Consider the following 27,212-nt stretch of genomic DNA (forward strand, 5'->3'; position numbering starts at 1 on the left):
GAAACCGTTTCTAACATTTAGGCTGCAATACTGTTTTAGCGATATTACCAGTCTCTTAGAACCAACCGACTTCAGTAAGGTATATACAAGGCCCCATACAAGGTCCCTGTCAATTGCGGTAGAACAAAATGTTGGCGCGTACAGAAGTATTGTGAGAGGTCGTATATTCAACAAACTCCACAACTCCGGTGCGGGCCGTTAAGCGTAGTCGTCGGCAGTAGCGTGTGTTCATGGGTTGCAAATGGTAGGAATTTAAGGCCCAATGCGATCATATTCTCGTAGAGTTACCTTAGCACTCTTTCATTCTATTTATATTCCCCAACAATGTCCTCTATACTCTTCAAGAGCTGCACCTCTTATGTTCAACTTCTTATGTAAAGATTTTGAAATGCTGAGGATACGAAAGGTGCCATCTAAGCGCTGAACTGGATATTGCTGTTGCTGTTATTGCTGGCGGTGTTTGTATTGGATAGACACACCCTGTTAAGCTGTGCATTGTTACACATCGATGGGTCCCAGTAAGCAATCAGGTTGCATGGGAAAACCATGTAGGCTAGGGGAAAATCCGAAAGCAACCAGCAGACACAAGCACGGCACAAAGACCATCTCCAGTCCCTAAAATAGTCGGCAAATTTAAGATAAATATAATCTATCTCCACCGACACGACAGTAACAAACCTCCCCTTCCCCACAAATCACTCCTAAAAATCCTCCAATCCGCCAGTTTACCGTCCCCAACAGATAGTATTACAATTACAAAAGATATAAGCTTTCTGCCCAGCCCCCCGCAACCTCCCTGCCAACCCAGTCCCGACGCGTAACTGGTCGAACCGACCTGACAGGGACGCGGAGTCAGGAGACGAGGTGAGCGAAGCAGAGTGTGGTATCGCCGCCGACAGGAAACGCTAGACAATATGGATGCAAATGAAGCGCGCGCATGACATGGGAAAAGAAAGGATGACCGTGACAATTTCGTTTATGGTGAGCGTGTGCTGTACGTGTGCTGGAGCGGTTACGTCTTGACCGTGCCTGCTGGCGGTGTCTTGATGTTGTTGGAGAGCCAGGCCTGGAGCGGGTTAGCGCGGTTGGGGGAAGAGGGAAAAGGGGGTCTTACGAGGCCTTCGAGGAGTCCCTCGCCGGTTGTGGCGCAACTTGGCACGACATACCAGATCGTGTCTTCCAGTTTCTCGAGCTTCAGGGCCTTGGTCACTTCCTGGGGTGTCATCGCTGGACGAAGGTTAGTCTTGTATCTGAAAGGAGCTGGGGTTGGAGGCTAAACGTACCGTCTTTGACATCTTGCTTGTTGGCGAAGACGAGCAGCAAGCTCTCCTTCATTTCACGTTCCCTGATAATGCGATTTAGTTCCAGGCTCGCCTCTTCTATCCGCTCGTGGTCTGAAGAGTCGATGACGAAGATCAATCCCTGAGTGCCTGTACCACAATGTTAGAATTTGCAGCTTTGAAGGCATCATCGCTATAACAGTGATGTCTTACCTGAATAGTAGTGTCTCCATAGGGGTCTAATCTTGTCTTGTCCTCCAACATCCCAGACATTGAACTTGACATTCTTGTATGTGACGGTCTCGACGTTGAACCCGACAGTTGGGATAGTCGTCACGTCTTGGTTGAGCTTCAGCTTGTATAGAATAGTGGTCTTCCCCGCAGCATCGAGTCCCAACATCAGGAGGCGCATCTCCTTCGATCCGAAGATCTTGCCCATCATCTTTGAAATCTGGCCGCCCATGTTGGCGGTGGAGCGCGTGCGTGAGAGTCAGGTAGACGGTCTTTCGTTGGTTCTTCGTATGCTTCAATTGCAAGGCTGAGATGCACAGATGCACAGATGTCGGTGAGAGCTGAGAGAGTCGAGTAAGAGCGGGGTTGGTGCGCAAGTTGATTAGGGGAATGCGATGCGAAACACGAAATTCGAGAGGGTCGCGTGTAGGTCAGGGGAGTGTTTATCTGGGCGCGAGGTCGCGGAATTGATCGTACCACCAACGTAAATAGAGGACAGCTTGGTGAAAAGAGCTTTAAGGAGGACTCAGTAAATTTGCGCAGGAAGTTTGCATTCGCAAGTAAATTATTTCAATCTCCAGAGTGTGGACACACACGCGATAGCCGCTCAATGTCTCTCGGCAGTCGTCAGGGGGGGGTTGGAGGAGTTTCCACAACCCTTAATTTCCCCTTGGGGTTCACTAGCCACATTGCGCCGAACTTGACGGGTATGGGATGTCATGTGATGGAAAACGGGGTTCAATTGGGGACTAGTGCACCGCCACACCCCGCCACAACCCCCACGTTTGTTTCTCGCTTATATCACCTCACGATTCCACAAAACGTGACTATTCACGTGGATTATCAATCACGTGAAATGTGACTCTACCACTAATCAATGCTGATTGCTGATTTGTACTCCACTTAGTCAGCTTTTCCGTCATCGCACGTGCACTACTCTGCTTATCGATTGATTACGGAGGATAAGGCATATTTTGCCTAGGCCCTTAGAAAGTGCGGGACAAGCGACCTCGGGCTTGCCGGCCCATCATCAATAATCCCGGACGTCAACTTATCCCCTCACTTCTCCAAATACATATACCGAACCACGCTCTATATACTCATTCTACGACTCAAAACTACCGGCTACCGTGCAATTGCTACCGCCATTGCCATTGTGCTGTACAGCTTAAAGCCGCGAATGCGCCGTTATGGCTGAGGGACACGACCAAGCACGCGAGCACGACTCACACCTTCCCCCCTTCTACTCGCCCCGCCTCAACCCTTCCGCCCCTCATAATGTCCCCGAACACGACCTCAAAACGCAAGGACGCGCACACCCCGAAAGACCACAAGCCTCCGCTCTCCCATCATATCTGAGCCTCTCCTCCTCCGAGGGAGAAGCCCTCCCCGGCCTCGTCAGCCCCGCATTCACTCCACCGGCAACCCCAGGGACTGCCACACCCGCCCAAAACCGCGAAGCTGCATCCGTACCCGTCGACAGCAGCATTCCAGATGGCGGATGCGGCTCCAAGAAGCCGCGCCTACTCGAGGTCCTCCCCGAGGTGACATGCGTGGTGCGCGCACGCATCCCCACTACTACCGGCACAGAGATGTTCCTGCATCTGTACACCAACAACGTCGACCAGAAGGAACATCTTGCCATTGTCTTTGGCAACACCATTCGCAGTAGCAGCCTCGACGCTGTGCGTTCCGGAGAGACGGAGATGGATCGCATGATCCGTGGTGCCTACACAGGGCGCCTGTACCCCGGACGAACGACGAGCCAGCTCCCTGGCTCGCAAGCGGAGGCCGCCAAGAGTGACACCCCGCTCGTGAGGATACACTCTGAGTGCTACACAGGCGAGACGGCGTGGAGTGCACGCTGCGACTGTGGCGAGCAGCTAGATGAGGCGGCACGGCTGATGGCACTGCCAGGGTCGAGTGGCGGGGTTATAGTGTACCTGCGGCAGGAGGGCCGCGGGATCGGACTTGGCGAGAAATTGAAGGCGTATAATTTGCAAGATCTGGGAAGTGATACAGTGGAGGCAAATATTCTGCTAAGGCATCCAGCCGATGCTAGGAGCTATGGGCTGGCGACGGCGATGTTGCAGGATTTGGGGCAGAGTGAGATTAGGCTGTTGACGAATAATCCTGATAAGGTGCGTGCGGTTGAAGGGCCCAATAGGGAGGTTGTGGTGAAGGAGCGTGTGGCAATGGTGCCATTAGCGTGGAGGGGCAAGGGAGGAATTAAGAGTGCTGAAGTCGGAGAGTATTTGAGAACGAAGGTAAGACATTTCCCTGATAAATTTGCATCATGAGCCTTGCTAACGACAACACAGATTGAGAAGATGGGCCACATGTTAAGCATGGAGACTGCATGATAATCGCTCCCAACCGATACCAGCTCCACCTGCCCACAGATTTCGACTCTGATTATCTACCTAACACAAACTACTACCTACTTCCAGAGCACACTCTCCGCAAAAAATCGACACCATATACAACATTACTATATTAACGCGCAAGCGACTCAGAGCACTGCACCAGACAAAAAAAGTCCAACGCATTTCTCACATGATATATTACGCCCTGCAGGGTGGCGGCACGGCGTTTTGTGTATCTACTTGAAGGGCGTGGGGAATGCATATAACGGATAGAACCAATGTTGCGTCTGGATAAGCGACTAAAAAATCAAAGAGACAATTTTTAGATCATTATATTTATACCACAATCTGGCTTTTCTTTTCATTTATTGTATGAATTTTGTTAGGTCATCTCTCTCTATCAAGGTCGCTGCGTTGCATTCGTTTTACGAAGCAAGAAAACAAAACTAGTCTATAACTTCTCCTTCTCGTTGTGCGATGCCTCCTCCGCGTTACTCTCCAACTCACAGAAGGCCTTGAAGCACGTAAACTCCTCCTCCCCATTATTCTCCAACACCAATTCCGCCGTCGCGCCGACAAAATACACATATCCTTCCTTGATCTCCTCAATTGTCGGCCCAACCCCGATGTACCCGCTCCCCTTCGTGCACAGCACAATACTCGGCCCCGCAATCGCCTCAAACGTCGCCTTCGCGCCTTTGCGCCTCAAATCCGCCTTAACGACACTAAACTCGTCGATCGGGGGGTTATAAAGCGTCGCCTGGCTCGACGACGTGTACGCGGTGCTATTGAGCGTCGCGTACGCGTAGTCCTGCGGCTCCATCTTCTGCTCCTCAATAGGCGCGTATGAGTACGTCAGCATATCGACGAGGGTAGGCACATCCTTGAACTTGGGCGTGAAGCCAGCGCGCACGACGTTGTCAGAGGCTGCCATGCACTCGATGATGTCGCCGGAGAGGTAGGCGTGAATGTCATCAGCTTTGAGGAACATGGCTTCGCCCGGGGAAAGTTGGACATAGTTGAGGAAGAAGAAGACGAGGAGTCCGATGTCTTGCGGGAATTGGGAGTTGAGGCGTGCGACAAGACGGGCAAGGGTTTCACCGGAGGTGGAGGGAAGGCCGCCGGATGCGAAGGAGGCGCCTTCTGAGGAGGCGGATTGGACGATGGCATCGCAGGCTTTGGTGACGGCCTCGGGGCTGGAGTTCATCAGGGTTCCGAAGAGCTTCTGGAGAGCTTTCTTGTTTTGTGTTTCTGCGGCTGGCTCGGTGGAGGTGTCTTGGCCCTTGATGGCAGACTCGAATGCAGCAGCTTCGGAGTCTCCAACGATCTCTCTCAGAGCAGGGATGGTCTTCAGGAAGTGGGCAATCTCTGCCAGAGGCCTGAATCCACAGAGTCCATCGAATTCTGTGATGGCAATGGTCATCTCCGGCTTGTGGTTGTCATCGGGATAGTTCTTGCTATCCCTCTTGTGCAGCACTTCGGCGAGCTTCTTGTGGGGGTGGGCTTGGATGCTCAATGCCTTTCCTACGGAGAGGACCTTGAAAAGGAAGGGCAACTTGTTTCCAAATCGCTCAGCAATATCTTTGGAGAGAAGGGCTTGGTTGTCCTGGACGAGGTCGAGCAGGGTTCGTTGGGTGGTGAGATCCTTCGAAGGGTTGGAGGGATGAGTTCCCATCCATAGCTATTGGGGCATTAGCATACATTATGAAAAAGGTACCAGATATTTAAACCTCTGCGTATGGCTTCTCCTCCTGAATCGAAAAATCCGATGGCGTGGCAGCAGCGAACTTGGCCGCAGCAGAGTCGTTGCCAACCTTACCCCAATCGTAGCTATTTACCCCGCATTGGAGGCGGATCAAGGGAACCTGCATTATCGCAGATGACGGTTTATCAGTTTTGTTGCGATGTTCAGCTTGAGACCTGCCAGATGACAGATTATAGGCAGGAAGAGGTGGGAACGTCATTTCAAGAGGGGCAATGTATGTATAGATAGTGCCTACGTAGGGGCGGGAAGTACATCAGCATACCCCCCACTTGAACAACCCAAGCTATTCTGCCTACCACCACCGCCTCTGTGACCAGAAACAAAGGTTTAGCGCAGCCTCCCCATATCAAAGAGCTCCCTGGTCTCAATAAATAGCCTTCTACCCTCCTCCCTCAAACCAGCAATGTAAACGCCCACCCCGAAACCATGTCTCGCAAACCCCCTCGCGGAGAGTATATCGAGACGGTACGTTCCCTCCCGCCTTCCACTTCGTCGTGTCTTCCCAATGCGCGCGACCCGGAGCACCTCCTTCCGTCGACCCACCTCGTCGTCACCGTAACTGACTTGGCTTCTTCTCACAGGACACGGGTAACAAAGTAAGCCGCAAGTCGCAGATCATCGGCACCCAGAATATCATCCTCGGCGGCAAATCCGTCATCCAGGCGGAAGTTATCATCCGCGGCGACTTGGTGCGCACGCTCGACGCGCCGGCTGGTGGGACAGAGAAGAAGGCGCCTGTGGTCGCGGTCGCGATTGGGCGGTACTGCTTCCTCAGTCGAGGATGCGTGTTGAAGCCACCTGGGCGGGTTATGAAGGGGTATGCGACTGCGTTTGTTGGCTGGATTTGGGGGATTAAGCTAACAAGATGGTTTAGGGTCTTTAGCTACCACCCTCTCAAGCTCTCGGATCACGTCTTCATTGGGCAGAACTCGATCGTGGAGGCGGCGATAGTGGGGAATAAGGTGCATATTGGGAAGGACTGTGTGATTGGCAAATTCGCGCTCATCAAGGACTGCGTTCGGATCCTGGATGGGACAGTTGTGCCGCCTGGCATGGTGATACCAAGTTTTTCGGTTGTGGCAGGGCGGCCGGGAAGGGTGGTCGGAGAAGTGCCCGAGGGAGGGGAAGAGGCGTTGGAGGGGAGAGAGATTTACAGGACTATCGTCAACTGAGAGGTTAGCTAGGACTGGGGGAGATGTGAAAGGAGGATGGAAGGCTTTGAGATACCCATTTGCTGCGTGATAAAGAATAAAGGAGATAATTAAATACGGAGAGCCGAAGAGCCAGGTGTACGCGTTATTACTTCTTAGGAGACAAAATCTAATATAGTCTGTCTAAAAGTATTGCTTCGCATGTCGCTACTCGTGCTGTCCAAAGTCTCCATAGGAACGGTACTGTACTGTACTGTGGATAGTTAAGGATCGATGCCAGCAGTTTTAGACAATAGTAATCATCTCTTGATCTGTATTTCCGAACAATTAATGTGACGATCATAGCCACAGTAATTGAATGCCTTTATTTTAATTATAGCTGCTATAACCTCTACTTCTATCCACAGTCCCTCTTCAACCTTCTAGGCAGCACAGATAATCTAGCCTCGCTCTCTCGACATTGGCTCTCGCCATTACTCAATACGCCTCCGCCTCTATAACGGTGGCATCATCAGCTGCAGGTGCTTCTCGGTACGCCAATTGCTTCATATGCCTGGCCTCTTCCACAGCCAGTGCAACTCCAGCTTTAATCCCGTCCACGACCCTCACCAGGCTTGCAGCTCGACGTCCGAGTTCTTCCACACATGCATCCTCAACCCACTTGTCCATGCCAGCCATGCCAGCACAGCCTAATACTACAACAGCCACATCGCCATCCGCAACTAGCTGCCTTGTGGCCTTGACCACCCTCTCCCTCACTTCCTCTTGTGGAGTGGTGTGCAACTGCTCCGCAGTGAGCCCTGTGCTCGCCACTCCCTTGAACCTCGCCGATTGGGAAGTCTCGCTGGCTGGCAAACCGAGATAGTCGTTAACGCCTGCTGTAAGGATGGGTACCCATGCCGCGCCTGTCGTCACGATGCCGAATTTGGTGCCTGTGAACTTTCGTGCCGGGGGCTGCGGATCGGCAGTAGCTGGCAGGTCGACATACTCTTCTGGAACCGAAAGGGGGAGCATGCTGAGCGATAAACTGATGCTTGCTTCGAAAATGCCGATCACGGGTTTCCGATAGAGGGAAGGGTGGTTGCGGAGTACGGAAACGAGAGGATGAGGGCTGAAACAAGCAACGATGAAGGCATCCCTGGCGGCGAAGTAAGGAGTAGCTTGTGCGATATCATAGGATATGACCTTGGTGCTGGCGAGGGCATCTACCTCATTATCAATGCTGGTGGGGCCAGATGAGGCGGTAAAGGTTATGAGTTTGGTATGCTGATAAAATTAGCTACATCTATTTAATCAAGCGATGATATCGACTTGAGGAGAGTGAGAGGTAAAATAGTATGAATTTGGGACTGGAGAGAAGCTATCACTAGAGACGACATACCTCCGGAGGATAGGCTTGACCCTTGATTAGTTTGCCAATACCGACAGACATATCTCTATTTGAGTTTGGATTAATGACGAGGATTTGCACTTCTTTTGGTGGCTGCGGTAGAAGAAGGTCTGCAGGTCTCTTTGGAGAGAGACTTTCTGGTAGTGCGGCCATGTTCCTGTCCAAGGGGAGTTAGAACACAGCAGCATGTTAACAGCCAGCTTACATACCCTGAGATTTGTTTCGTTTTTGAACGTCAAGAAGTAGATGGAAGATATGCGGAGTTTATGATGTTTATGATGTTTCTGGGAGGAGAAAAATGTGGGAGGGAGGGGGATGAAGGGCGTTGAAGGGGCAAATGTGAAAAGTGGAAACCACGATGCGGCCGTGATTGAGGAATTGATAATTCGTATCGAGTCATCAGGACGTAATTATCACGAGTGGGAGAAGAAGGATTGAGGAGCAGCTTAAAGTTTCTCTTAAGGACCTACTTTCCCATTGCTCCATACTACAGCATTATAATAGTCTGGAAGGCAATGGTATTTGACAATATAAATATTATCGCGTTGATATAAAGTTGTGATGTGGTTCTGGTTCAGTCGTGGCTGGCGAAAAGGTGGACGCTGTTGACAACTCGCACGTGACCTGTCCACCCCACCACCGCCGCAATCTATACGGTGCCCGCAGTTACCCCAGCCCAAGCCGCAACGTCACAGAAGCGATCGAAGCTCACTCTCTCACCCACTTCAGCCTACACCTCTTCTATTTCTGTGGCTGGCGCATCCAACATCTTGAGCTTCCACAAATCGCAATCATGGCGGAGGCCCCTATTGGTACTTCTACTCTCCTCTGTACTGCTGCCAATCCCTCTTCTAACACTTTCCGTAGTCCTCGATGGCGGAACCGGCTTCCTCAAGGTTGGCTACGCGGCCCAGGTAAGCTCTCTCTCCCTTCAGCACCACCACGAGTACAGCCCTGACAATGCATCTTAGAACTTCCCCGAATTCCAATACCCTTCTATCGTGGGACGACCGATCCTGCGTTCCGAAGAAAAGGGCGACCCCACCTCCGTAATTAAGGATATCATGTGCGGTGACGAAGCAGCGGCAGCGAGGACCATGTTACAGGTTTCATACCCAATGGAGAACGGCATTGTCAAGAAGTGGGATGATATGCAGCACCTATGGGATTATACTTTTTACGAGAAGATGAAGGTGGACACGACAGGGCGAAAGATCCTCCTGACAGAGCCACCTATGAACCCCCTCAAGAACAGAGAGCAGATGTGCGAAGTTATGTTTGAGCGATACCAGTTCGGCGGCGTATATGTTGCCATCCAGGCAGTTCTTGCTCTCTACGCACAAGGTTCGTCAAGCCCCGTTCCATTTCATTTCCCCATTCCCGCTGCCTAGCCCCTCTACTCACACTCCTTCCCCAGGTCTCTCATCCGGTGTCGTTGTCGACTCTGGTGATGGTGTAACCCACATTGTCCCCGTCTACGAATCCACCGTCCTAAACCACCTCACGCGCCGCCTCGACGTCGCCGGCCGCGACGTAACCCGCAACCTGATCTCCCTGCTCACCCGCCGCGGATACGCCCTCAACCGTACTGCCGACTTCGAGACAGCACGCCAGATCAAAGAGAAGCTCTGCTACGTCTCCTACGACCTGGAGCTAGACAAGAAGCTCTCCGAGGAAACCACCGTTCTGGTCGAGAGCTACACCCTCCCCGATGGCCGCGTCATCCGCGTCGGCAGCGAGCGCTTCGAGGCCGCAGAGTGCCTCTTCCAGCCCCATCTCGTCGATGTCGAGCAGCCCGGTATTGCCGAGTTCCTCTTCAACACCATCCAGGCCGCCGACGTCGACGTGCGCTCCTCCCTCTTCAAGGCCATCGTGCTCTCGGGAGGTAGCAGCATGTACCCCGGTCTACCATCGCGTCTCGAGAAGGAGCTCAAGCAGCTGTGGCTCACGCGCGTCCTGGGCGGGAACCCAGAGCGCCTCGGCAAGTTCAAGGTGCGCATTGAGGACCCCCCGAGGAGGAGACACATGGTGTTCCTGGGAGGTGCGGTTCTGGCGAATATCATGGCGGATAAGGAGGCGATGTGGATTAGCAAGCAGGAGTGGGAGGAGCAGGGGACGCGGGCGCTGGAGAAGCTCGGACCGAGATAGGGAGGGGGATAGATGATAGAGTTGGGGGGTAAGCGGTTCATAGCGACAAAATTATATATCTTTCTCATGATGACGAATGGTATGTCTGCAGAGATACGTGGGAAATGATAGGAGTCAAAGTTGTATGCATGTGAATTCCATGGATTATCAAATACATCAGTCGCTCAATGCTCCTAAACAACGCCCCTGATAGAACACGATCCAGAACACCATTCAAGCCAACCCCATTACACCCTGCTCGATTGATCTTCTCAAGCCATCTCAACACCCTACCCGTCCAACTCCTCAATCGCACGCTTAACACCAAACTCAATCAACTCTCCTCACTCGTCCCCACACCTCATCGGCATCCCTCTTTCCCTTCGTCTCCGGCACAAAGCGACTCACAAACAGCACTCCCACCGCCGCCACAGCCGCAAACGCAAAGTACAACCATCCCGCACCGCCTAGCGCCCCATTCACGCTATCATTCAAAATAGGGAAAAACTGCGCAACGAGGTACGTGCCGATCCAATTCGTCGCCAGCGCCCATGACTGTGCCGCGCCCTTAGCCTCTGTGCTAACCAGCTCCGAAGCCATCATGAAGGGGATGGGACCCAAGCCAGTAGCAAAGAAGGCAACGAAGAGGAGAATGGAGGCAGCGGATAGAGCGGGGAGGGAGAAGAGGATTGAGGCACCCAGAGCAGCGGAGCTGAAGCCTAGTCCGGTAATGGAGATGAGGAGGGAGGATTTGCGGCCAAGGATATCCGGGAGGGGCGCGGAGGCAGTGGTGGCGATGAGATTCACAACTGAGATGAGGATTGTGAGGAGGGTGGCGGAGGTAGGGAAGAGGTCGGTGAGGACGGAGACCGAGTACATCATTACAGAGTTTATGCCGGTGAATTGTTGCACGCACATTATGCCCACGACGGCGATGATGGCGGGGCGGTAGATGGGGTTGAGAGCCACGGCTACAATGCCGACGTGGGCACGGGGCGGGGACTTGGAAGAGGTGCTGATGGATGAGCGTCGAGACTGCGACTCAGGCTCTAGCAGGCCTGTAGTCGATTCGCTCAGCTGCGAATCGGAAGGTGGGAAGGTGCAATCCCAGGTTTGAATCTCTTCCGAGACATCTGCGTGTTGCCCGCGTAGACGCTTTAGTGTTGCGAGGGCGCGCGTAGGAGAGCGGTTCGCGGCGGTCCAGGCGGGAGATTCTGGGACGAGGAAGAGGCCGAAGAAGAGGATAAGGCCGATGAGACCTCCAGCAGCAAGGATGAAACGCCATAGTATAGAATAACTAAGGTAGTAACCGAGGATCTGAGTAATGAGGATGCCCATGTTCGTCGCGATCTGTGTGAGGAACCCAAAGATCCCGCGGTCTGAGGGAGGAGCGACTTCTGAGATATAAATTGGGACGACGACGACGCTCGCTCCGGCGCCAATACCAAGTAGAAAGCGTCCTGTTGCGAATGCACTGATGGATGCGCTCCACATTGTGATGGCGGAACCGACGACATAGAAGATCGAAGAGATACGCATTGCTGGGAGGCGACCGAAGCTGGTCGAAACAGGTCCTGCTAAGAGTGCCCCGAAGAGGCCGCCAATTGTGAAGATCGAGGAAACGAAGGCGAACTGCGCCTTGTCCATTGGAATGCATGGTATGAGGGTTGCGCCTTTGGGCATCCCTTTAGTCCCTTTCTTACAGGTTATGTAGTCTTCTGGAGCATTAAGCTCGGCCTGGAGAAAATCTAAGTTAGTAATTTGCAGTATTGTGAGGGGTATGGAGAGGCATGGGGACGCGCGGAGAAGCATACGAGATGGAAGCCAAAGAGCAGGGGCCCAAGGGTTATGATGGCCATCATGAAGACAAGATAGGGAGTGAGATTCCGGACACATTGTCGCATGCCTGATGAGCCTGATGAGGCCATGGTGAACTGCGCGTGCTGTCTTCAAGCTAAGTGGTCTGGTTCAATTTTATATTTCAGGTAAGATCGTGGCTCTTCGAATGGATCCCAGCGCACAATAGCAAGTCGTCACATGTATAGTGTATGAATAGCTGTGCCTCTGTCACTGGGTACAAGATTGAGGGCGTATTTCACTTTGTTGTTTGCTTCTTAGAGCTGTTTTACCTGTATATATCCCTTCCAGATGCTGGTGGAACAGTTGATAGCCAGCCTCACCACACACAATCATCGCGCTGGCGTACCACGCGGGTAGCGGAATTGGATAAATTGACGTCGGGCGTGTCTGTATCAACTATTCCCCGCGATTTTGGCCACCGGCCACCGGATAAACTCACACCCACTTCCGAACGCGTATCCGCATTAATTCACCCCCACCACCTTCCCCCCAACCACAACTCCACAGATTCGATATAAATGACAACCAACCCATAAGCCACATTCACCACCACCGCCGACTGTCCATATTGGGCCCTTTACGTTGAACCCCCTGGAGATCTACCGTTTCTGCATAATCTCACCACATGGATTCAAACCCCCTCTATTGACGTAAATAAAGACATATATTATCAAACCAAAAGAGCGACGTGCACGCGCAGCTTTTGCCCTACGTTCCTTCTCATCACTCCGTCGCCGGACTACCCGGAGCTCGTTCCTTCGCACCCTCCCCCCCGGTGGAATATCTCCGAGGCCCGTCGGCGCCCGAGACACGCCTGCATATCTCGCCTGAGCCTTCAAAGCAGCTCGTGTTGGGGAATCGCCCCCTCCCCCCCACGCCGCGCCGTTCCTTCTCGGGTGAAGCATGATAGACAGCAATGAGCCTGGCCAACAATAACCCGCCCTCTTCGGCCAGCGGGCCATCATCCGCCGCTGCGGCAAAACAAAACCTAAAGAGGAGTGTGCAGCAGGCCTTTGAAGGTGACAAAACAGACTTCTTTGATTACTGAGATGCTCTTGTTGGACACGTATTTTCCCGTCACGTCGCGTTGCGCTTCTCAACTCCGCCAATAGCGGAGTACTCTTGCGTTTATATAGAAGCAAAGTATTGCTTCTAGTCGTCGTTGCACCTGAAAAGATGTTTCCTCAAAGATTTGATGCGTACCGGAGCGACCCGTATTTGGGTCTGCGAGGTCCTATGTTCTGTTCTTCGCTTGCGTGTTCTCTGCTAACACTTTCATAGAACCCGCGGACAGAAGCAGCGGCCATGTTGCATATCAGAGCAAGGTCCGAGTCGTTGACCGATACAAGGTCATCGGGTTCATTAGTAGTGGTACTTATGGCCGAGTTTACAAAGCGGCAGGCCGCCTTGGACAGACAGGGGAATTTGCGATAAAGAAGTTCAAGCCCGACAAGGAGGGTGAGCAGATTCATTACACTGGCATATCACAGTCAGCTGTACGAGAGATGGCGCTATGCTCAGAACTGAGCCATATTAATGTTATCAAACTCATTGAGATCATATTGGAGGATAAATGCATCTACATGGTCTTTGAGTATGCGGAGCACGATCTCTTGCAGATCATCCACCACCACACACAACCAACACGCCATCCAATACCATCCGCAACAGTTAAGAGTATCATGTTTCAGTTACTGAACGGCTGTCAGTACCTGCACAGCAACTGGGTCCTTCACCGAGACTTAAAACCTGCAAACATCATGGTAACATCTGCTGGAGAGGTTCGAATTGGAGACTTGGGGCTGGCTCGACTTTTCAGCAAGCCTCTGCACTCATTATTCAGCGGAGATAAGGTCGTTGTCACAATTTGGTACAGAGCACCCGAGTTGCTTCTGGGGAGCCGGCATTATACCCCTGCTATAGACATGTGGGCGGTGGGCTGCATTTTTGCTGAGCTGTTATCTTTACGGCCCATCTTCAAAGGAGAAGAAGCCAAGATGGATTCAAAGAAGACAGTGCCATTTCAAAGGCACCAGATGCAGAAGATCGTCGACATTATGGGCCTACCAACGAAGGATAAGTGGCCGCTTTTGGTCTCGATGCCAGAATATGCCAACCTTTCTTCGCTCCATGCCCCGGTACAGCCGAATGGCAAGCCAGCAGGCTCCAAGCTCGAGAGCTGGTATTACTCAACCATTGGGCAGCATTCGGGAACTTCTCAGCCAGCCTCCTCCTCCCTAGGCGCCGAGGGGTATAAACTGCTAGCAGGCTTGCTGGAATACGATCCTGATAAGCGGCTTACGGCTCAACAAGCATTGGAGCACCCGTTCTTCAGCACAGGTGACAAGGTTTCCAGTAACTGTTTCGAGGGCATGAAGACAGAATATCCCCATCGCCGGGTGAGCCAGGATGACAATGACATCCGCACTGGCAGTCTGCCAGGGACGAAACGGAGTGGCCTCCCTGACGACACACTGGCACGTCCTTCCAAACGAATGAAGGAGAATTAAGCATCACGTGATTTATCTAAAGTCTGGAGTATGTGGTAGCAAGATACCTAAGGATTTGGGGAGCGATTGAGAGTTGCTTGTTGGCGTTGCATGATGTGGGTATCATTTTTGTACATGAGCTGCAACACGTATACCATGGGTGGGGATTAGTTGGCGTTACGGGATCAATCGCCATCCAACGGCATGGATGCGGAGGCGAAAGAGAGTATTGAAGCTGTTGAATGTATATTTGCTACTATAGTCTTATCTAATGCCAATACTTGTATTGTAGACTACTCAGGATTATAGCACATCAATTAAATTTAGTCAATAATCCCCTTCGGAAGGAGTACGATATAGTCGACGGGGGCGAGCTCTGGCCCGTTCGGTGTTCCCACAATCTTAATCGTGTCGCCCTTCTTAATTTTAACGCCATCAAAGGTGATGCGTGTTGCGGAGTGGCCGTCGAGAAACTCTGATGGCCAGTGGCCAAGCTTGTCTTCGTTATCACCATCCCAGGCGCCGAGTAATTTATCGTTGATGTAGACTTTCCAATTAGCCTTGCCTCGAATGATATCATAGTATCCTACAGCAAGGTCATATGTGCCAGAAGGAAAGTTGACCTTGGTCGTTGCTGTGCCTGGCGCATTCGACGTCGTGACGATACCCTTAAACCCAGAGGCAGTAAAGAAGGGGTTGACAGCGATAGGAGCGTAGCCCTTTAGAGTCATGCTCTCGGCCTCAATACGCCAGGGGTGGTTCCCAACACGCTTGGACTTATCTGCGATGCCGGATTTGTTGTGATAAAAGTTGTTGATCGCATCTCGCCAGACAATTGAATGTCCAGCTTGGTAAACTAGGCGGAATAGAACCTCTTCATAACGTTGTTTATCTATTTTCCCTTTGAGTGACTTCCACATGGCAAGAAAGCTGTGGGCAGTCTCAGCTCCTTTATAGTGTTCATCGTAGAAGTGTTGAATGACAGTCTTGCCAGAGTGTAGACGGTGGGTATAAGGGACGTGGTGGAACCACAGAAGAAGATCATCAGGAGTCGTCTCGATTCTCTCGTATCTTCTTGCAACTTCAGTGGGGTATTGGCCAGCAAAACCGGTGCCATTCCAAACAGTACGATCCATGCCAATAGAGTCCGCATCTGCACGTGTCCACTGGCCCCAGGGGTTGTCATCCTGCGATGGAGGATTGGGGCCGTAGTGGGCATAAAGAATATCAGTTAAGGTTTGGATACCAAGGTTGCCGGTATATTGCTCGTATGCAGGCCATGACTGCATAGACATCTTGTTTATGGTATTGATGACGCTTTTATCAAGGCCAAAGGTAAGGCGAGTCCAATCATCTAGAGTAGCTTTAACATCGACGGTTGGCTCCCAGGCCATACGGCCATATGCGTACAAGTTCGACATTGCCAGATGACTACCAAGCCAGGTTGAGTTTACTCCCACGTTGGAAACAGCAACGTATCCGCCCAGGTTCCGCTTGAAGCGCTCCCCAGAAAGGACATCTCGAACGAGGGTCTTCTTGTTGTCTACGCGGAGATCGAAATCAAGGATGGTGTTCCATAGCGGAGGAAGGTAGACAAGATGGCACTGTTGTCCAAGGTACTCTTGGGTAACCTGAAGCTCGATAGCCACGTTCGTCTTAGGAATGTTGGCAAACAATGGAGATGCGGGTTCTCGGACTTGGAAGTCAATTGGCCCGTATTTGATTTGAACGACAACATTATCATCGAATTGGCCATCGAACTGCTTAAAGTGATCGACTGCTGCATTCGCGCGGTCGGCTTTCCAATCGCTCTCTTTGAGATTAACGGAATCGTACACGAAAGCACGGAACATCACAATGCCTCCGTGGGGTTTGGCAGCTTTGGCAAACATATTGGCTCCATCAAGCAGCGTGCGGTTGTAGGTGAGTGGACCGGGCTGGCCTTCTGAGTTGGCCTTAACAAGATAACCAGCCATATCTGGCACATATTTGTAGACTTTGTTGGTGGTAGTTCTCCACCACTCAACGACGGAGGGATCCAGTGGATCAAATGTATTAAGTCCTCCTATGAGTTGTGGGGATGCAAAGTTGAGAGATAGTCCAACTTTGACGCCATACGGCCGGAAATGACTCGCAATTCTAGCCACGCCTTCCAAGTATTTGTCTGTCAAAAAGGCTGGGTCCGCGTTAACGTTGTTGATGACAACTCCATTGATACGGATAGAGGCTAGGAGACGAGCGTAGTCGGTGACACGGCTCAAGTCTTGGTAGATAACGTTGTCTTTGTAGAATATAGAGTCACCTCCATAACCACGCTCAACGCTACCATGAGTACCCGTGCCGTTCAGATTGTCCCAATGGTTTACCCAGCGGATAGGGGCGTCTGGGCTCGTAGCATACGTAGCCGGAGAGAGATCCCCCTGTGCAAGACGGGATAGATATTCGAACGCGCCATACAGAGCACCACGCTCATTTTGTCCGAGAATTGTAACGGTGTTGCCATGAGTGCTCAGCCAGAACCCATCTTCTTTAAGCTTTGGGGCATTGAGGGGCTTGTTGCTTGTCTTGGAATATTCAGCGACGGTGCCAACAATTATAGCTGACGAGGTTGGTCTGCCGTCATGGCTGATTTTGAGATTTTGAGAAAGGATGCCCTTGAAACCCTTCTGCAACTCTAAGCCTGCTGTATACACTGGGCTGTCCTTGGAGGAGTTGAGAGCAACAATGCTGGTTGGAAACGACACATGCTTGTGGCCAAGATCCAATGGTGCATAACGAAGCCAGCCATCTAAGCCGTCCTCCGCGGCAACCAATGTGACCAAGAGAAAATGCAGGAGACGCATTGTGAGTAATGAGTTGGCGAATGAGGAAGGAACAACGCTATCGAATAAACATGGAATGCCCACTTCTTATATACTGGTGCTTATAAGCACCATAGCCATATTTGAGAAGCATCTAGCCGAATAAATTCATAAAATTGGAGATGATGTTATCCCTTTCAGGCTGAAATAAATTAAATGTCCATTGCGGCATGGGGTTCCATGGCGAGATGCGGGGATTCGCAAGGTAGTTATGATCTACATACCCAATTGCCTATAAAAATTCATTTAGCAGACTTGGTAGAAAGTAGGATACGGATAATTTACCGGACAATCCCTTCAATCCCCATCTGACAGCAGTACAACGTGCGGGTTAGCGGCACAAACCGGGGTATCGTATGCGGGGTAACCCCCAACTTGGGAAAAGTGAAGCTTGGAATTGTATGTCATGATTTCTTTTATCCGGGTTAGCACAACGATGATTACACAACAATTCGCTGTAAGGTACACTTTGTAATTAGTTTCAATTAATTCAATCTAGATTACTTTTATACCCTTACTTATCAGGACTGTCTTAATGAGTGCGCCTCCAGTTAGAATGTCGAAAAGTTAGACGACCAAGTAAATCACCTTGGGATGTTTTACAGCCTTTAAAGAAGTGCCGCTTAGAACTAACCTTAAAACAGGTGTTCCATGATATGATGCTTATCGAAAGTCGGCAAATTTCCGACTGCCAAGTGGGCTAGCTTCCCAACACATCTGCTTATGAATCTTTGGCCTTATGTTTTATTTTTTGTAGGAGTATAAAATGCCGTGTTAGGCAGCTCAGATGGCGGCTGTCATATATCTCGGATGCTGGATATCATAGCTCGAATTGGGCGGTTATAGGAACATATATGATACGTCGAAGTTAGGCAACGTATTACCAAGCCATTTTATCTGGTTTACCTTTAAATCCATTACTAAATATCATTTACCGCAAGTAAAACACTACCATAACAGGATGAATTAAAACAATCTCAACCACGAACTCGCCATCGGGTCTTCCACCTTCCATTCACAGCCGCGCCTCCTCCCCCGCCTCCACCCCGCCCTTCTCCCCCTCCTTCTCCCCCACAAAATCCCCCAAAAACCTCCACCTCCCCTCCACACCCCACCCACTCTCCAACCACCCATTCGCCGTCTGAGGCCAGCACTCCACCACCCCCCTCAAACTCGCATCATGCGCCATAACCACCAACACCTCCTCCCCCGCATCCACCTCCCTCGCGCTCTCCAGCGTGTGCTCTGCGTCGTTGACATCAACACATACTAGACTCTTCCCCTTCGAGTCCAGGGCAAGGGTGTAGAATGGTGCGGTTGCGGAACTGGAAGGGTGGAGGGAGAGGAAGAGAGAGCTGGGGCAGGAGGTTGTGTATGCGGTCTTTGTGGGGGAGAGGGGGGAGGGAGAAAGAGTGGCGGGGAGGGGGAAGTAAGGGCTTGGGCGCAGTTCACCCATGTGTCGGCATGTGTCGCCGCCCATGAAGATGAAGGTTTGCGGGGTGGAAGTGGTTCGAGCAAGGGCGCACATGTGCCCGATTGCGTGCTGTGGGTGTTAATTTCACTTTCTTGGGAAGGAGTTGGAGATGGGAGGACTCACGCCAGGGGCATCGAGGAGGTAAAAACTCCCGTCGCCGAAGTAATCGAAGGCTGGGAAACGACCTATCTTAAGACCGGTTGGGGAGTGATCGAAGGTGATCTCGCGGGTTGGACGGCCCCTGGATTTTTTTAATAAGGTAGGGGGTAATGTTAAAGGGGCTGGACGTACTTGTAATCACTCTCTAGTAGCAGCGATTCCGGATTTGCAGGATACCCAGGCCACATTGTCGATGTCCCTGGCCCAACTACCAACTCCGTCGTCGATGGAAACTTCGACATATCCCCCGTATGATCCCAATGATGATGGCTCCAAATAACCGCATTAACATCTTTCAAATCCATCCCGCCCTCCTCCAGGATCTCAGGGACATCTTTCTCAATCGTAGGGTTTATGCCGAAAGCGCGAAGGCGCTGGACTAGTGCTGGTGCATTGCTGTCAAAATCTTTGCGTGCCCCGAGATCGAAGAGAATGGTCTGGTTAGAGGGGAAGTGGGTGATGAGGAAACAGTAGGCGTTTGCGGTGAGCTGGGTGATGCTGTTGATGATGGGGTGGAGGACGAGGCTGGCGGGGAAGGGGACGGTGATGGTGGTGTCGATTATGGAGACTGTGACTGTGGAGGGTGAGGGGGGGATGTTCAGGGCTGGAGGGGCTGACATGGTGATAGGCAGTGGGTTTGAATGTAATTTATGTGCTCGATGTGTTCGTTTGTCTGGATGCAGAATTGAGAATGTGATATCAGGGTATGATGCTGGATTTTATAGATCTTGAGAAATAATAATAACTAACTTCAAGATGTACAAAGTATTTTGGATTAGTGATTAAAATATCCAGAAAATAAATCTTACGCTGGTTTCGGTGCAATATCTGACCGGACACATACTACGAATGCGGTACGATTTAATATCCAGGCCGCGAAATTTGTTGTGCCATTTGTGGCTGATGCTGAATGTGAGAAGTCGTCAATATAATAGGTGAAAACATTACGAGCGTGGAACTTCAGCCGAGGCACCCTCTTCATGCTGACCAACTTCATCAGTACAGCCTCGGTGTATATTTTATTTATTAGAAATATTATTATATTTTTCTGCGCCATCATTCAGAGGATGCGTGTCACGGCGACGCCTCGTCGGCGTCCGGATGTGAAATCCGACGGAGTTAAGGCGCAACGGAGCACAACCATCACAACCCGAGGCAACAGGAACAAAACCATAGTCATAAATAATTCCATTTTAACATATCGTTCTATCGATCTAAGTAAATGAATATTTTCCAATATTCCACTCTGGGTAATCCCATTGTCCTATATACCAAAACCTCAGTCATAAAAGTCATCCACCCCCTAGTGAGCAGCCACAGCCTGGAGGGTATCCGTAATCCCCTGCGGCGGCGGCACCCCACGATCAGAGCACCACTTCTCTACCTCCTTCTTCAAGCCATCCCTCTGCCTCTCAGCCGTATCCAACATCTCCTTCACCTCCTCCCCAGCCTTGCTACCCGCCGGAACACTCTTGAGTGCCTTACCCTCACCAGCTTCAGTCATAGCATCAAGCACCGCAACAAGCTGGTTAGGCAACCAAGTAACAATAGGGCTTCCACCAGTAGCGGTAGGATGCGAAGTCTTCTTGAGGATGTACTCGCGAGTGAAGCACCAGTGGCGGTAGCGGAAATCACGCACCTGGTCGAGAAGACGGAGGTAGCGCAGCGCGGAGCTCGGCTCGGAGAGCGCGTAGCTCTTGAAGGAGACGGAGAGAGAGAGGTTGGCGATGTGGGAGAGGAAGTCGCGGTGGTTGCCGGGGCGGTAGGAGCGGAAGTCTTTGAGGATCGTGGTGAGGGGGGTGGAGGGCATGGAGATGGAGAGGAGGTTGTCTAGGAGGGGGATCTGGGGTGGGGGTTAGCTCGGCTGGTGGGGTAGGGAAAGGCTGGGGGTGGGTCGCTTACCATGCTGTCGTTTGCGCCGGACTCGCCGCGGAAGGAGAGAGGGGTCTCGGAGACACCTTCGTAGACGACGCCGTTGGGGAACATGGACTGGGAAGTGATACCCATGATGAAGGTGCGGAAGTCAATGTAGTCTCCTGGCTTGGAGTTTGCCCACATACCTGGCACGTGTTAGTTCTTGTCCACCATATATATCGAAGGGAAGATAGAGCACTTACGTTCCATAACCTGGTTAACCTTCTTGATAGCCTCGAAAGCCTGATCAAGTCCATCATCCATCTCTTGCCTATCATCCCTCCCACACCCATCAAGAGCCCTGACACAACCCTCAACCAAAGGCCCAGAGTTCTTTACCATCTCCACGTGAGTAAGGACAAAGCCAGCCTCAGAGCTGGTTGGGTCAAGACCTTTCTCAAAGGCACGGATCAGACGAAGGTTGGTGTACTTCATGCCAGCATCTGGGTTCTCGAGCTTGTAGTTGTACAGCGCGTACGAGCCAGCATACTCCATGAAAGGCTGGAAGCCAGCAAGGCGGGCGCAGACAGAGAGGGGGAGGGCAATAGACCGGGGGAGGCTCTGGCGACCGAGACCGTATGGTGACTTGGCCATGTAGGCCATGTGGCAAGGCTCGAGGAGGTAGGCCGAGGCGATGAAGGAGTAGTCTCTGTACAGCGCGGTTTGGATGCAGAGGTTATCGGCATACTTCTCGACGGCAGCGGAGAGGTCAGTTAGCTCAGCCGTGACGGTATCTCCCAAGGCGCCCTTGGCGAGGAGACCGGGCTCGCCTGATAACGTGACTATGGGCATACGCTCGAGGATGGAGCTTAATGCAGCAAACTCCTCTGGTAGGTCGACAACGGGATCAGCACGTGGCAGGAATCCACGAGAGGTAGAGGCCATGAAGGGTGGCAAGGTTGTGTCCTCTGGCCGTGTATCGGCGAGGACATTGAAGGTGGGCTCGCTGTTAGAACCCATTGTGATAATTGATGGAGATGTTATAGAAGTTGTCTGGTGTGAAACAAAAAGCGTTGGAAGACTTGAGGTCTCGAGGATATGGTAGAGAGATGATGTGAAGAGAAAGAGAAAGGAAACTGTCCATTGTGGGCAAAATTTTCGCTTTTATCTCAGAGGCCGGTATTCATTCCGGCCTCAATCGTCGGATGACCTTCCCCTCTCGTTTCCAACAAGGGGGACGTGGGAAGAAGTTACGCAATGAGAATTTGAGATTGGACGAGTCCCAGGAAATGAATTTCCAAGCCCGTTATACAATGGGGACCTAACAAAGCAACGTTGTCATGATGCTGACGATATGTGTCGGCGTGAGAGGCAGTGACACTACTTCCATGACGCCTAGAAGCATATATAGGGGTATATCCATCACTTGTGGTTACACAAAAAGCAAAAGAAGACATAACAACATAGCAGCGCTTCAGAGATGACTTGAAATGGCTTTAAACCTGATAAATATGACAAAAATTGGTCCTTATACTCTCTCCATCACCCTTTCCCCGCGGTGAGATACTGAGGTCTGCCGCTTTGACGTTGCCAATGTTTGGTTCTGAGTTAACCCGTATTGGTGTTTGGTGGGTCAGTGGCCGGAATGACACCGGCCTCGCACGTGACTTAATCATTTGTGGAGTCGGTTATCTTCGGTGAGTGACTAATGGGAGCTTGGTGTTAGATTGGCGGGGATTATCACGTGACCACATATACTACCAGTACAGTCATGTGACTTGTCCCGCCTTTTCCAAGAGTTTCCCCAGTTGCGCACGGCCCCACTCCTCGAGGCGACAGGTAAGGCTGAGAATATTGCCGGAAGGTAAGCCATTGAGGGGCTCACGCTCAATGGTAGGAAAGAATGAGGCCGCAAGGCGCGGTCCGTGATAATGCCTCATGCAGCCGGATATATGGACGACGTCGTAGCTTGCATCCGTGATATTTCTCCAGGTGACAGAATTCCATCAATGTCTTCACAGCCATGGAAGCCGGCCTCACAGAAAGCCATATCGAAGACTCAGCGGAGAATATGTCAGACCCAACCCCTCAAGACGATGCACCACATACTAACCTTTCTCCCAGCCCTCCAACCTCTTCCACCCTTCCCCCCCTCCCAAACGAACTCCTCACCCTAATCCTCACCTTCCTCCCCACCACCCCCAACTCCCACCTCATCGCCTCCACAACCTCCCTCCCCCTCCTCCCCAACACCCCCCACCCCACCCCCCTCAAATCCGCCTCCCTCGTCTCCCGCACCTTCCGCCACGCCGCCCTCCCCCTCCTCTTCGGCCACCCCCGGCTCTTCATCCAATACCAAGACGACATCCTCGCCTCGCTGCTCCCGCTCCTGGCATTTCTCACAGCGCATAACCTCGCGCCTATCGTGTCGTCGTTTGTGCTTTTCGAAGATTGGGTGTCCGACCATGAACGGCTTCCGAGGCCGCGGGCGGAGGACTTCTGGGATGCGCTGTTCGCAGTTATAGCTCCGGAGACGGTGCTGATCACCACGCTGCCACTGGTCCTGCCGTATTTCCTCGGCGAGCAGGTGCACGGCGTTGATGTCAACTTGACGACGGAGCAGTATGGGAGTGTGCTGCTTGAACGGGGTTGGGTGGGGGAGGTGGAGAGGACCGAGAGGGGGAGGAGACCGAAGTTGTTGCTGGGGAAGATTAGGGCGAAGCGCTTGCCGGCGTTGATGGGGGTGTTGGAGGATAATGCGGTGGCGGTTAGGAGGCTGTGGTATACGACGTTTGAGGGGGAGACGAAGATGTTTTGAGGCGACAGTAGGTGGTTCATAGCACGTAAAGGCCGGTGCTTGGGCCTGGTGAAGGCAAGGAGGGACACACGGGTCTTTCAGACGGACATATAGTGGTTATAGCTTTTTATAATTTATTTTCCCTATATCACACGCTCTTCGTTCTTTCTACATGCCTCCCAAATCATACAGCCAGCCTCTCTCCATCCATCCATCTACAACTTGGCCTTCGTCTGCGCGCGCTTGAGAATCGGCTCCATCTTCGTCGCCTTCATCACATCACCCTTAACCTTCAGCTTGCCGCTCATGAACAGCCTCTGTGCGTTCGCCTTGCCAGCAACGAGCTTGCCGAAGTCCTCATCGGAGAGGGAGAGGGTGACTGTTGGTGCTTCAGTTAGCTTCAATTCCCCCTTGGCAAGTTTCAACTCCCCCCAATTGTTTGCGCGATCGATGGGGGGCGTCAGGGGTAAAATCCCCCAAAAATGACGTACCAGTAGGCTTATCACCAAGTCCCTTGTTAACAACACCATCCTTCTTCAAGTCGATGTGCCAGCTGTCCGTCTCCCCAGCCTTGTTCTTAAGGGTGAAAGCAAAGACCGACTGGCCTGCCTTGATCGCGTTCTTGCGCTCAGCATCATCAGACTGCAGCGAGGCGTTGATGGCATCGAAGGCCTCGGAGGAGGGGAATGCGGCTGTTGCACCAACTAATTAGCTCCTACTTCCTTTCCCTTCCCCATCATGCGATCCGATCGATCGATTGATTGATTGCGCGCTCTTACCGTTCTTGAGAGACATTATGAAGGATTGATTTATTATCGAGTTTATTGGGAGTTGGTATAGATGTGTTCGTAGTAATTATTTCAAAGAAGCCCGGTTAAAGAAATCGGGGGTCGCTCGGGGGTATTAATAGCGGATGCTCGAACTTGGCCCTTACTCCTCCCGCGCCGCCGCGCCCAGCATGTGACGGTCGCGATTCCCGAGCACCACCACCCACACACGCTGTTGGGGGTTTTGTGGGGAACCCTTGTCAGCCGAGGCTTCCCGTGAAGCTGCTGCTCTTGACGCTGTCAGTTCGAATTTTGTTGAGTGCTGAGGATGAGTGACAGGGATCTTGCGAACTTTTGGTTTTTGGCTTATTAAGAAGGTCAGGGGAGGTCGGTTATGGTGGTTTTTATTACAGCATTTGGCGATTTTATGGTGTACTCTTTGGTTTTTTATATGGTTTTTTTTGGTGACGGCAGGCAGGTGGGTGGCTGGCTTGTGGCGTTTGTCTACTACTACCGGCCGGAAGCTCACGTGCGTTGGGGGAGGATAGGATAAGGGGGGACGTCATAAGCGGGTCTGGGAATTTGGGTCTTCCCCAGCCCAGGGACAGACGGGTTGAGACAGCATATGTCTCCTTCTTTTCTTCTCCACATGCTTGGAGAGGACGAAAATATCTCCGAGATTCTTGAGATCTTGAGCTTGTAGGGTGTTGGTGCGGCTGATTGAGGGGTAATTTTGATTTTTGCGAGTTTTTGGAGTATGAGATGGTATCACGGGCTACATCTTTGTCCGAGTCTTACTACTAACTGTTATCTATGGAGTGCACTGCATGAAGGGTTTGCCCTTGTTAATTTTTTAATATTTTTTGGCCATAAGACGGTATCACGGGCTTGATCTTGTCCGGGTCTGTCTTACTACTAACTATTATCTATGGAGTTCACTGCATGAAGGGTTTATCTTCCTGGGATTGATCTATGAGGTCTAAGTCTCAATGCCCTCTATGTCTCTGTCTCACGGTTATTCGTTACTTCAGTTTTTCACTCCTACCCAAACTCACTCTCTCAGACGTCTAAAAGCGCCTTCCTCGTATCATAGTCGTACTCAAGCTTTCCAATCCAATAATCGCTTGACTCAGCCCTAACACCCCTCCAAGCCTCATCCAAAGCCTTAACCACAACCTCCGGCAACGGCCCCGCCTCCATAGCATCAAGATTCTGCTCCAACTGCGCCAAGCTACTCACCCCAAGAACAACAGCATCCTTCCCCCCCCCCACAATCTCCAACCCACTATGATGCACAATCCACCTAATCGCCACCTCCACGAGCGTCAACCCCTCCCCCTCCACCACCCCCCTCACCCCCCCCAACGCCTCAAACACCCCCCTCCTAAAATACCTCTCCCGATACCTCTCCCCCCTCTTCCCATCAACATCCGAAAACCGCCCCTCCTCCGGCCTCTCCGCCTCAGACACATACTTCCCCGAGAAAATCCCCGCCGCGAGGGGGTTATACGCATAGAACGCTAACCCGTACCGCCTCAGCGCCGGGAACAGCTCAGCCTCCGCCCCGCGCGTGAGCGCATTATACATCCCCTGATAGATCGTCGGACGCACCCATCCGCGCATCTGGCACGTCACGACGATCTCCGCGACCTCGAAGGCAGCGAAGTTGCTGAGTCCGAAACGCACAAACTTCCCGGCCTTGTGCAGTTTATCCACCGCCTCCAGCGTCTCAGGGAACGGCACGCTCCGGTCCGCGGTGTGGAGGTAGAAGATATCCACGCACTCCGTTCCCAGCTCCCTCAGACTCTCCTCAACTTTCCCAGGTAAGTTCGCGGCGCTGTGACCGTGGTGCGTTTCGGGGAGAGACTTCGTAGCGAGGGTGAGACCGCGCTCTTTCCACCCCGCGGCGCGGGTGAAGGCTTCTTGGGTGCCGTTGCCGTAGGTGCGCGCGGTGTCGACTTCGTGGTAGCCGCGCGACTGGTAGACGTCGAGGATGGTGGTGAAGGCGGGGAGGGAGGTGATGCGCGCGCCGCCGGTGGGCTGGAGGGAGAAGGGGGGGTTAGCTGGCGGCGGCGGGGGGAGGGGAGGTGTGGTGGCTTAGACTTGCGTCGGGGCCGAAGGTCAGGAGACCTAGGACGGCGTGGGGGGTGGGTGAGGGTGGGATGAGAGGCATTTTTTGAGGTTGTGCGTGTTGTGTTTTGTTGAGTCGTGGGGGGGAGGGAGCCTATTCCCGCGAAGGCGTCACTGTAGTCACTACCATTAGTAAAGGCGGTTTGAAAACGGTTCTTTGATGGGATATACACAATATAAAGTATAAAATCTCAGTGTGTAGCTAGCTGGTGGTATGTAGCTAGTCGACGTGACAGCGGAGACGGCGGATGGCGGATGGTGAGGGAGGGAGGGAGGGAAGCGGGGTGGCAGGTGGGTGTCCAGGCACAATGCGGGGAAAAGCAGAAGGGCCCGTTGTATATGGGGGTTTTATGGCTTGGGGCATGGGGCCTTACCTGGCTGGTGGCGTCGATGACGATATTGTCGGTGGTGGTGTGGTTGTGGTGGTGGGTGGGTGTAGGAGGATAAAATAAGAAATTCAAAAAGATGATCTGTTGATGATGGGTGAGTATTATAGATATTATAGACGTTA

The 27,212-nt window shown here is 52.1% G+C and overlaps 14 protein-coding genes across 14 annotated transcripts; 5 read left to right on the top strand and 9 right to left on the bottom strand.

The window, feature by feature from the left end:
- Positions 1-1,012: 1,012 nt before the first annotated feature.
- ARF6 (ADP-ribosylation factor, Arf Arf6) lies at positions 1,013-1,743 on the bottom strand (the record flags this gene model as incomplete). The annotated part of the gene is made up of 4 exons (XM_018270744.1): positions 1,013-1,066; positions 1,115-1,227; positions 1,284-1,430; positions 1,494-1,743. The coding sequence occupies 4 exons, from the start codon at positions 1,741-1,743 to the stop codon at positions 1,013-1,015; spliced, it is 564 nt and encodes a 187-aa protein (XP_018134525.1).
- A 779-nt stretch (positions 1,744-2,522) lies between these two features.
- RIB1 (GTP cyclohydrolase II) lies at positions 2,523-4,283 on the top strand. The gene is made up of 2 exons (XM_018270745.2): positions 2,523-3,778; positions 3,833-4,283. The coding sequence occupies exons 1-2, from the start codon at positions 2,702-2,704 to the stop codon at positions 3,872-3,874; spliced, it is 1,119 nt and encodes a 372-aa protein (XP_018134309.1). The 5' UTR covers positions 2,523-2,701; the 3' UTR covers positions 3,875-4,283.
- On the bottom strand, positions 4,230-5,875 carry PMI1 (Mannose-6-phosphate isomerase). The gene is made up of 2 exons (XM_018270746.2): positions 5,608-5,875; positions 4,230-5,558 (listed from the first exon to the last, which is right to left on the bottom strand). Exons 1-2 carry the CDS (start codon positions 5,839-5,841, stop codon positions 4,329-4,331), a joined length of 1,464 nt encoding a protein of 487 aa, XP_018134310.2. The 5' UTR covers positions 5,842-5,875; the 3' UTR covers positions 4,230-4,328.
- Positions 5,876-5,956: 81 nt separating this feature from the next.
- On the top strand, positions 5,957-7,089 carry VE01_01222 (uncharacterized protein). Its single transcript, XM_018270747.2, has 3 exons — positions 5,957-6,107; positions 6,224-6,459; positions 6,517-7,089. Exons 1-3 carry the CDS (start codon positions 6,069-6,071, stop codon positions 6,812-6,814), a joined length of 573 nt encoding a protein of 190 aa, XP_018134307.1. The 5' UTR covers positions 5,957-6,068; the 3' UTR covers positions 6,815-7,089.
- VE01_01223 (uncharacterized protein) lies at positions 6,989-8,731 on the bottom strand. The gene is made up of 3 exons (XM_018270748.2): positions 8,393-8,731; positions 8,175-8,340; positions 6,989-8,059 (listed from the first exon to the last, which is right to left on the bottom strand). Exons 2-3 carry the CDS (start codon positions 8,334-8,336, stop codon positions 7,271-7,273), a joined length of 951 nt encoding a protein of 316 aa, XP_018134308.1. The 5' UTR covers positions 8,337-8,340; positions 8,393-8,731; the 3' UTR covers positions 6,989-7,270.
- A 154-nt stretch (positions 8,732-8,885) lies between these two features.
- ARP2 (actin- protein) lies at positions 8,886-10,992 on the top strand. Its single transcript, XM_018270749.2, has 5 exons — positions 8,886-8,995; positions 9,051-9,097; positions 9,155-9,527; positions 9,601-10,829; positions 10,907-10,992. The coding sequence occupies exons 1-4, from the start codon at positions 8,977-8,979 to the stop codon at positions 10,329-10,331; spliced, it is 1,170 nt and encodes a 389-aa protein (XP_018134313.1). The 5' UTR covers positions 8,886-8,976; the 3' UTR covers positions 10,332-10,829; positions 10,907-10,992.
- On the bottom strand, positions 10,470-12,681 carry VE01_01225 (uncharacterized protein). Its single transcript, XM_018270750.2, has 2 exons — positions 12,125-12,681; positions 10,470-12,047 (listed from the first exon to the last, which is right to left on the bottom strand). The coding sequence occupies exons 1-2, from the start codon at positions 12,236-12,238 to the stop codon at positions 10,641-10,643; spliced, it is 1,521 nt and encodes a 506-aa protein (XP_018134314.1). The 5' UTR covers positions 12,239-12,681; the 3' UTR covers positions 10,470-10,640.
- On the top strand, positions 12,564-14,968 carry SSN3 (cyclin-dependent protein kinase). The gene is made up of 2 exons (XM_018270751.2): positions 12,564-13,189; positions 13,452-14,968. The coding sequence occupies exons 1-2, from the start codon at positions 13,087-13,089 to the stop codon at positions 14,678-14,680; spliced, it is 1,332 nt and encodes a 443-aa protein (XP_018134311.1). The 5' UTR covers positions 12,564-13,086; the 3' UTR covers positions 14,681-14,968.
- On the bottom strand, positions 14,896-17,610 carry VE01_01227 (uncharacterized protein). The gene has a single exon (XM_018270752.2). It carries the CDS (start codon positions 17,500-17,502, stop codon positions 14,983-14,985), a length of 2,520 nt encoding a protein of 839 aa, XP_018134312.1. The 5' UTR covers positions 17,503-17,610; the 3' UTR covers positions 14,896-14,982.
- A 925-nt stretch (positions 17,611-18,535) lies between these two features.
- On the bottom strand, positions 18,536-19,877 carry VE01_01228 (uncharacterized protein; the record flags this gene model as incomplete). Its single annotated transcript, XM_018270753.2, has 3 exons — positions 19,286-19,877; positions 19,118-19,235; positions 18,536-19,063 (listed from the first exon to the last, which is right to left on the bottom strand). The coding sequence occupies exons 1-3, from the start codon at positions 19,771-19,773 to the stop codon at positions 18,536-18,538; spliced, it is 1,134 nt and encodes a 377-aa protein (XP_018134306.1). The 5' UTR covers positions 19,774-19,877.
- Positions 19,878-20,173: 296 nt separating this feature from the next.
- Positions 20,174-22,154, bottom strand: VE01_01229 (uncharacterized protein). The gene is made up of 3 exons (XM_018270754.2): positions 21,271-22,154; positions 21,056-21,213; positions 20,174-20,996 (listed from the first exon to the last, which is right to left on the bottom strand). The coding sequence occupies exons 1-3, from the start codon at positions 22,025-22,027 to the stop codon at positions 20,457-20,459; spliced, it is 1,455 nt and encodes a 484-aa protein (XP_018134325.1). The 5' UTR covers positions 22,028-22,154; the 3' UTR covers positions 20,174-20,456.
- A 729-nt stretch (positions 22,155-22,883) lies between these two features.
- VE01_01230 (uncharacterized protein) lies at positions 22,884-23,949 on the top strand. Its single transcript, XM_018270755.2, has 2 exons — positions 22,884-23,080; positions 23,132-23,949. Exons 1-2 carry the CDS (start codon positions 23,031-23,033, stop codon positions 23,823-23,825), a joined length of 744 nt encoding a protein of 247 aa, XP_018134498.1. The 5' UTR covers positions 22,884-23,030; the 3' UTR covers positions 23,826-23,949.
- On the bottom strand, positions 23,918-25,029 carry VE01_01231 (uncharacterized protein). The gene is made up of 4 exons (XM_018270756.2): positions 24,924-25,029; positions 24,584-24,861; positions 24,296-24,496; positions 23,918-24,183 (listed from the first exon to the last, which is right to left on the bottom strand). Exons 2-4 carry the CDS (start codon positions 24,597-24,599, stop codon positions 24,020-24,022), a joined length of 381 nt encoding a protein of 126 aa, XP_018134497.1. The 5' UTR covers positions 24,600-24,861; positions 24,924-25,029; the 3' UTR covers positions 23,918-24,019.
- A 339-nt stretch (positions 25,030-25,368) lies between these two features.
- On the bottom strand, positions 25,369-26,974 carry VE01_01232 (uncharacterized protein). Its single transcript, XM_059463339.1, has 3 exons — positions 26,873-26,974; positions 26,679-26,815; positions 25,369-26,611 (listed from the first exon to the last, which is right to left on the bottom strand). Exons 2-3 carry the CDS (start codon positions 26,742-26,744, stop codon positions 25,631-25,633), a joined length of 1,047 nt encoding a protein of 348 aa, XP_059320060.1. The 5' UTR covers positions 26,745-26,815; positions 26,873-26,974; the 3' UTR covers positions 25,369-25,630.
- Positions 26,975-27,212: the final 238 nt, after the last annotated feature.

The sequence above is a fragment of the Pseudogymnoascus verrucosus genome (assembly GCF_001662655.1).
Source record: "Pseudogymnoascus verrucosus strain UAMH 10579 unplaced genomic scaffold scaffold_3, whole genome shotgun sequence".
Lineage (NCBI taxonomy): Eukaryota > Fungi > Ascomycota > Leotiomycetes > Thelebolales > Thelebolaceae > Pseudogymnoascus > Pseudogymnoascus verrucosus.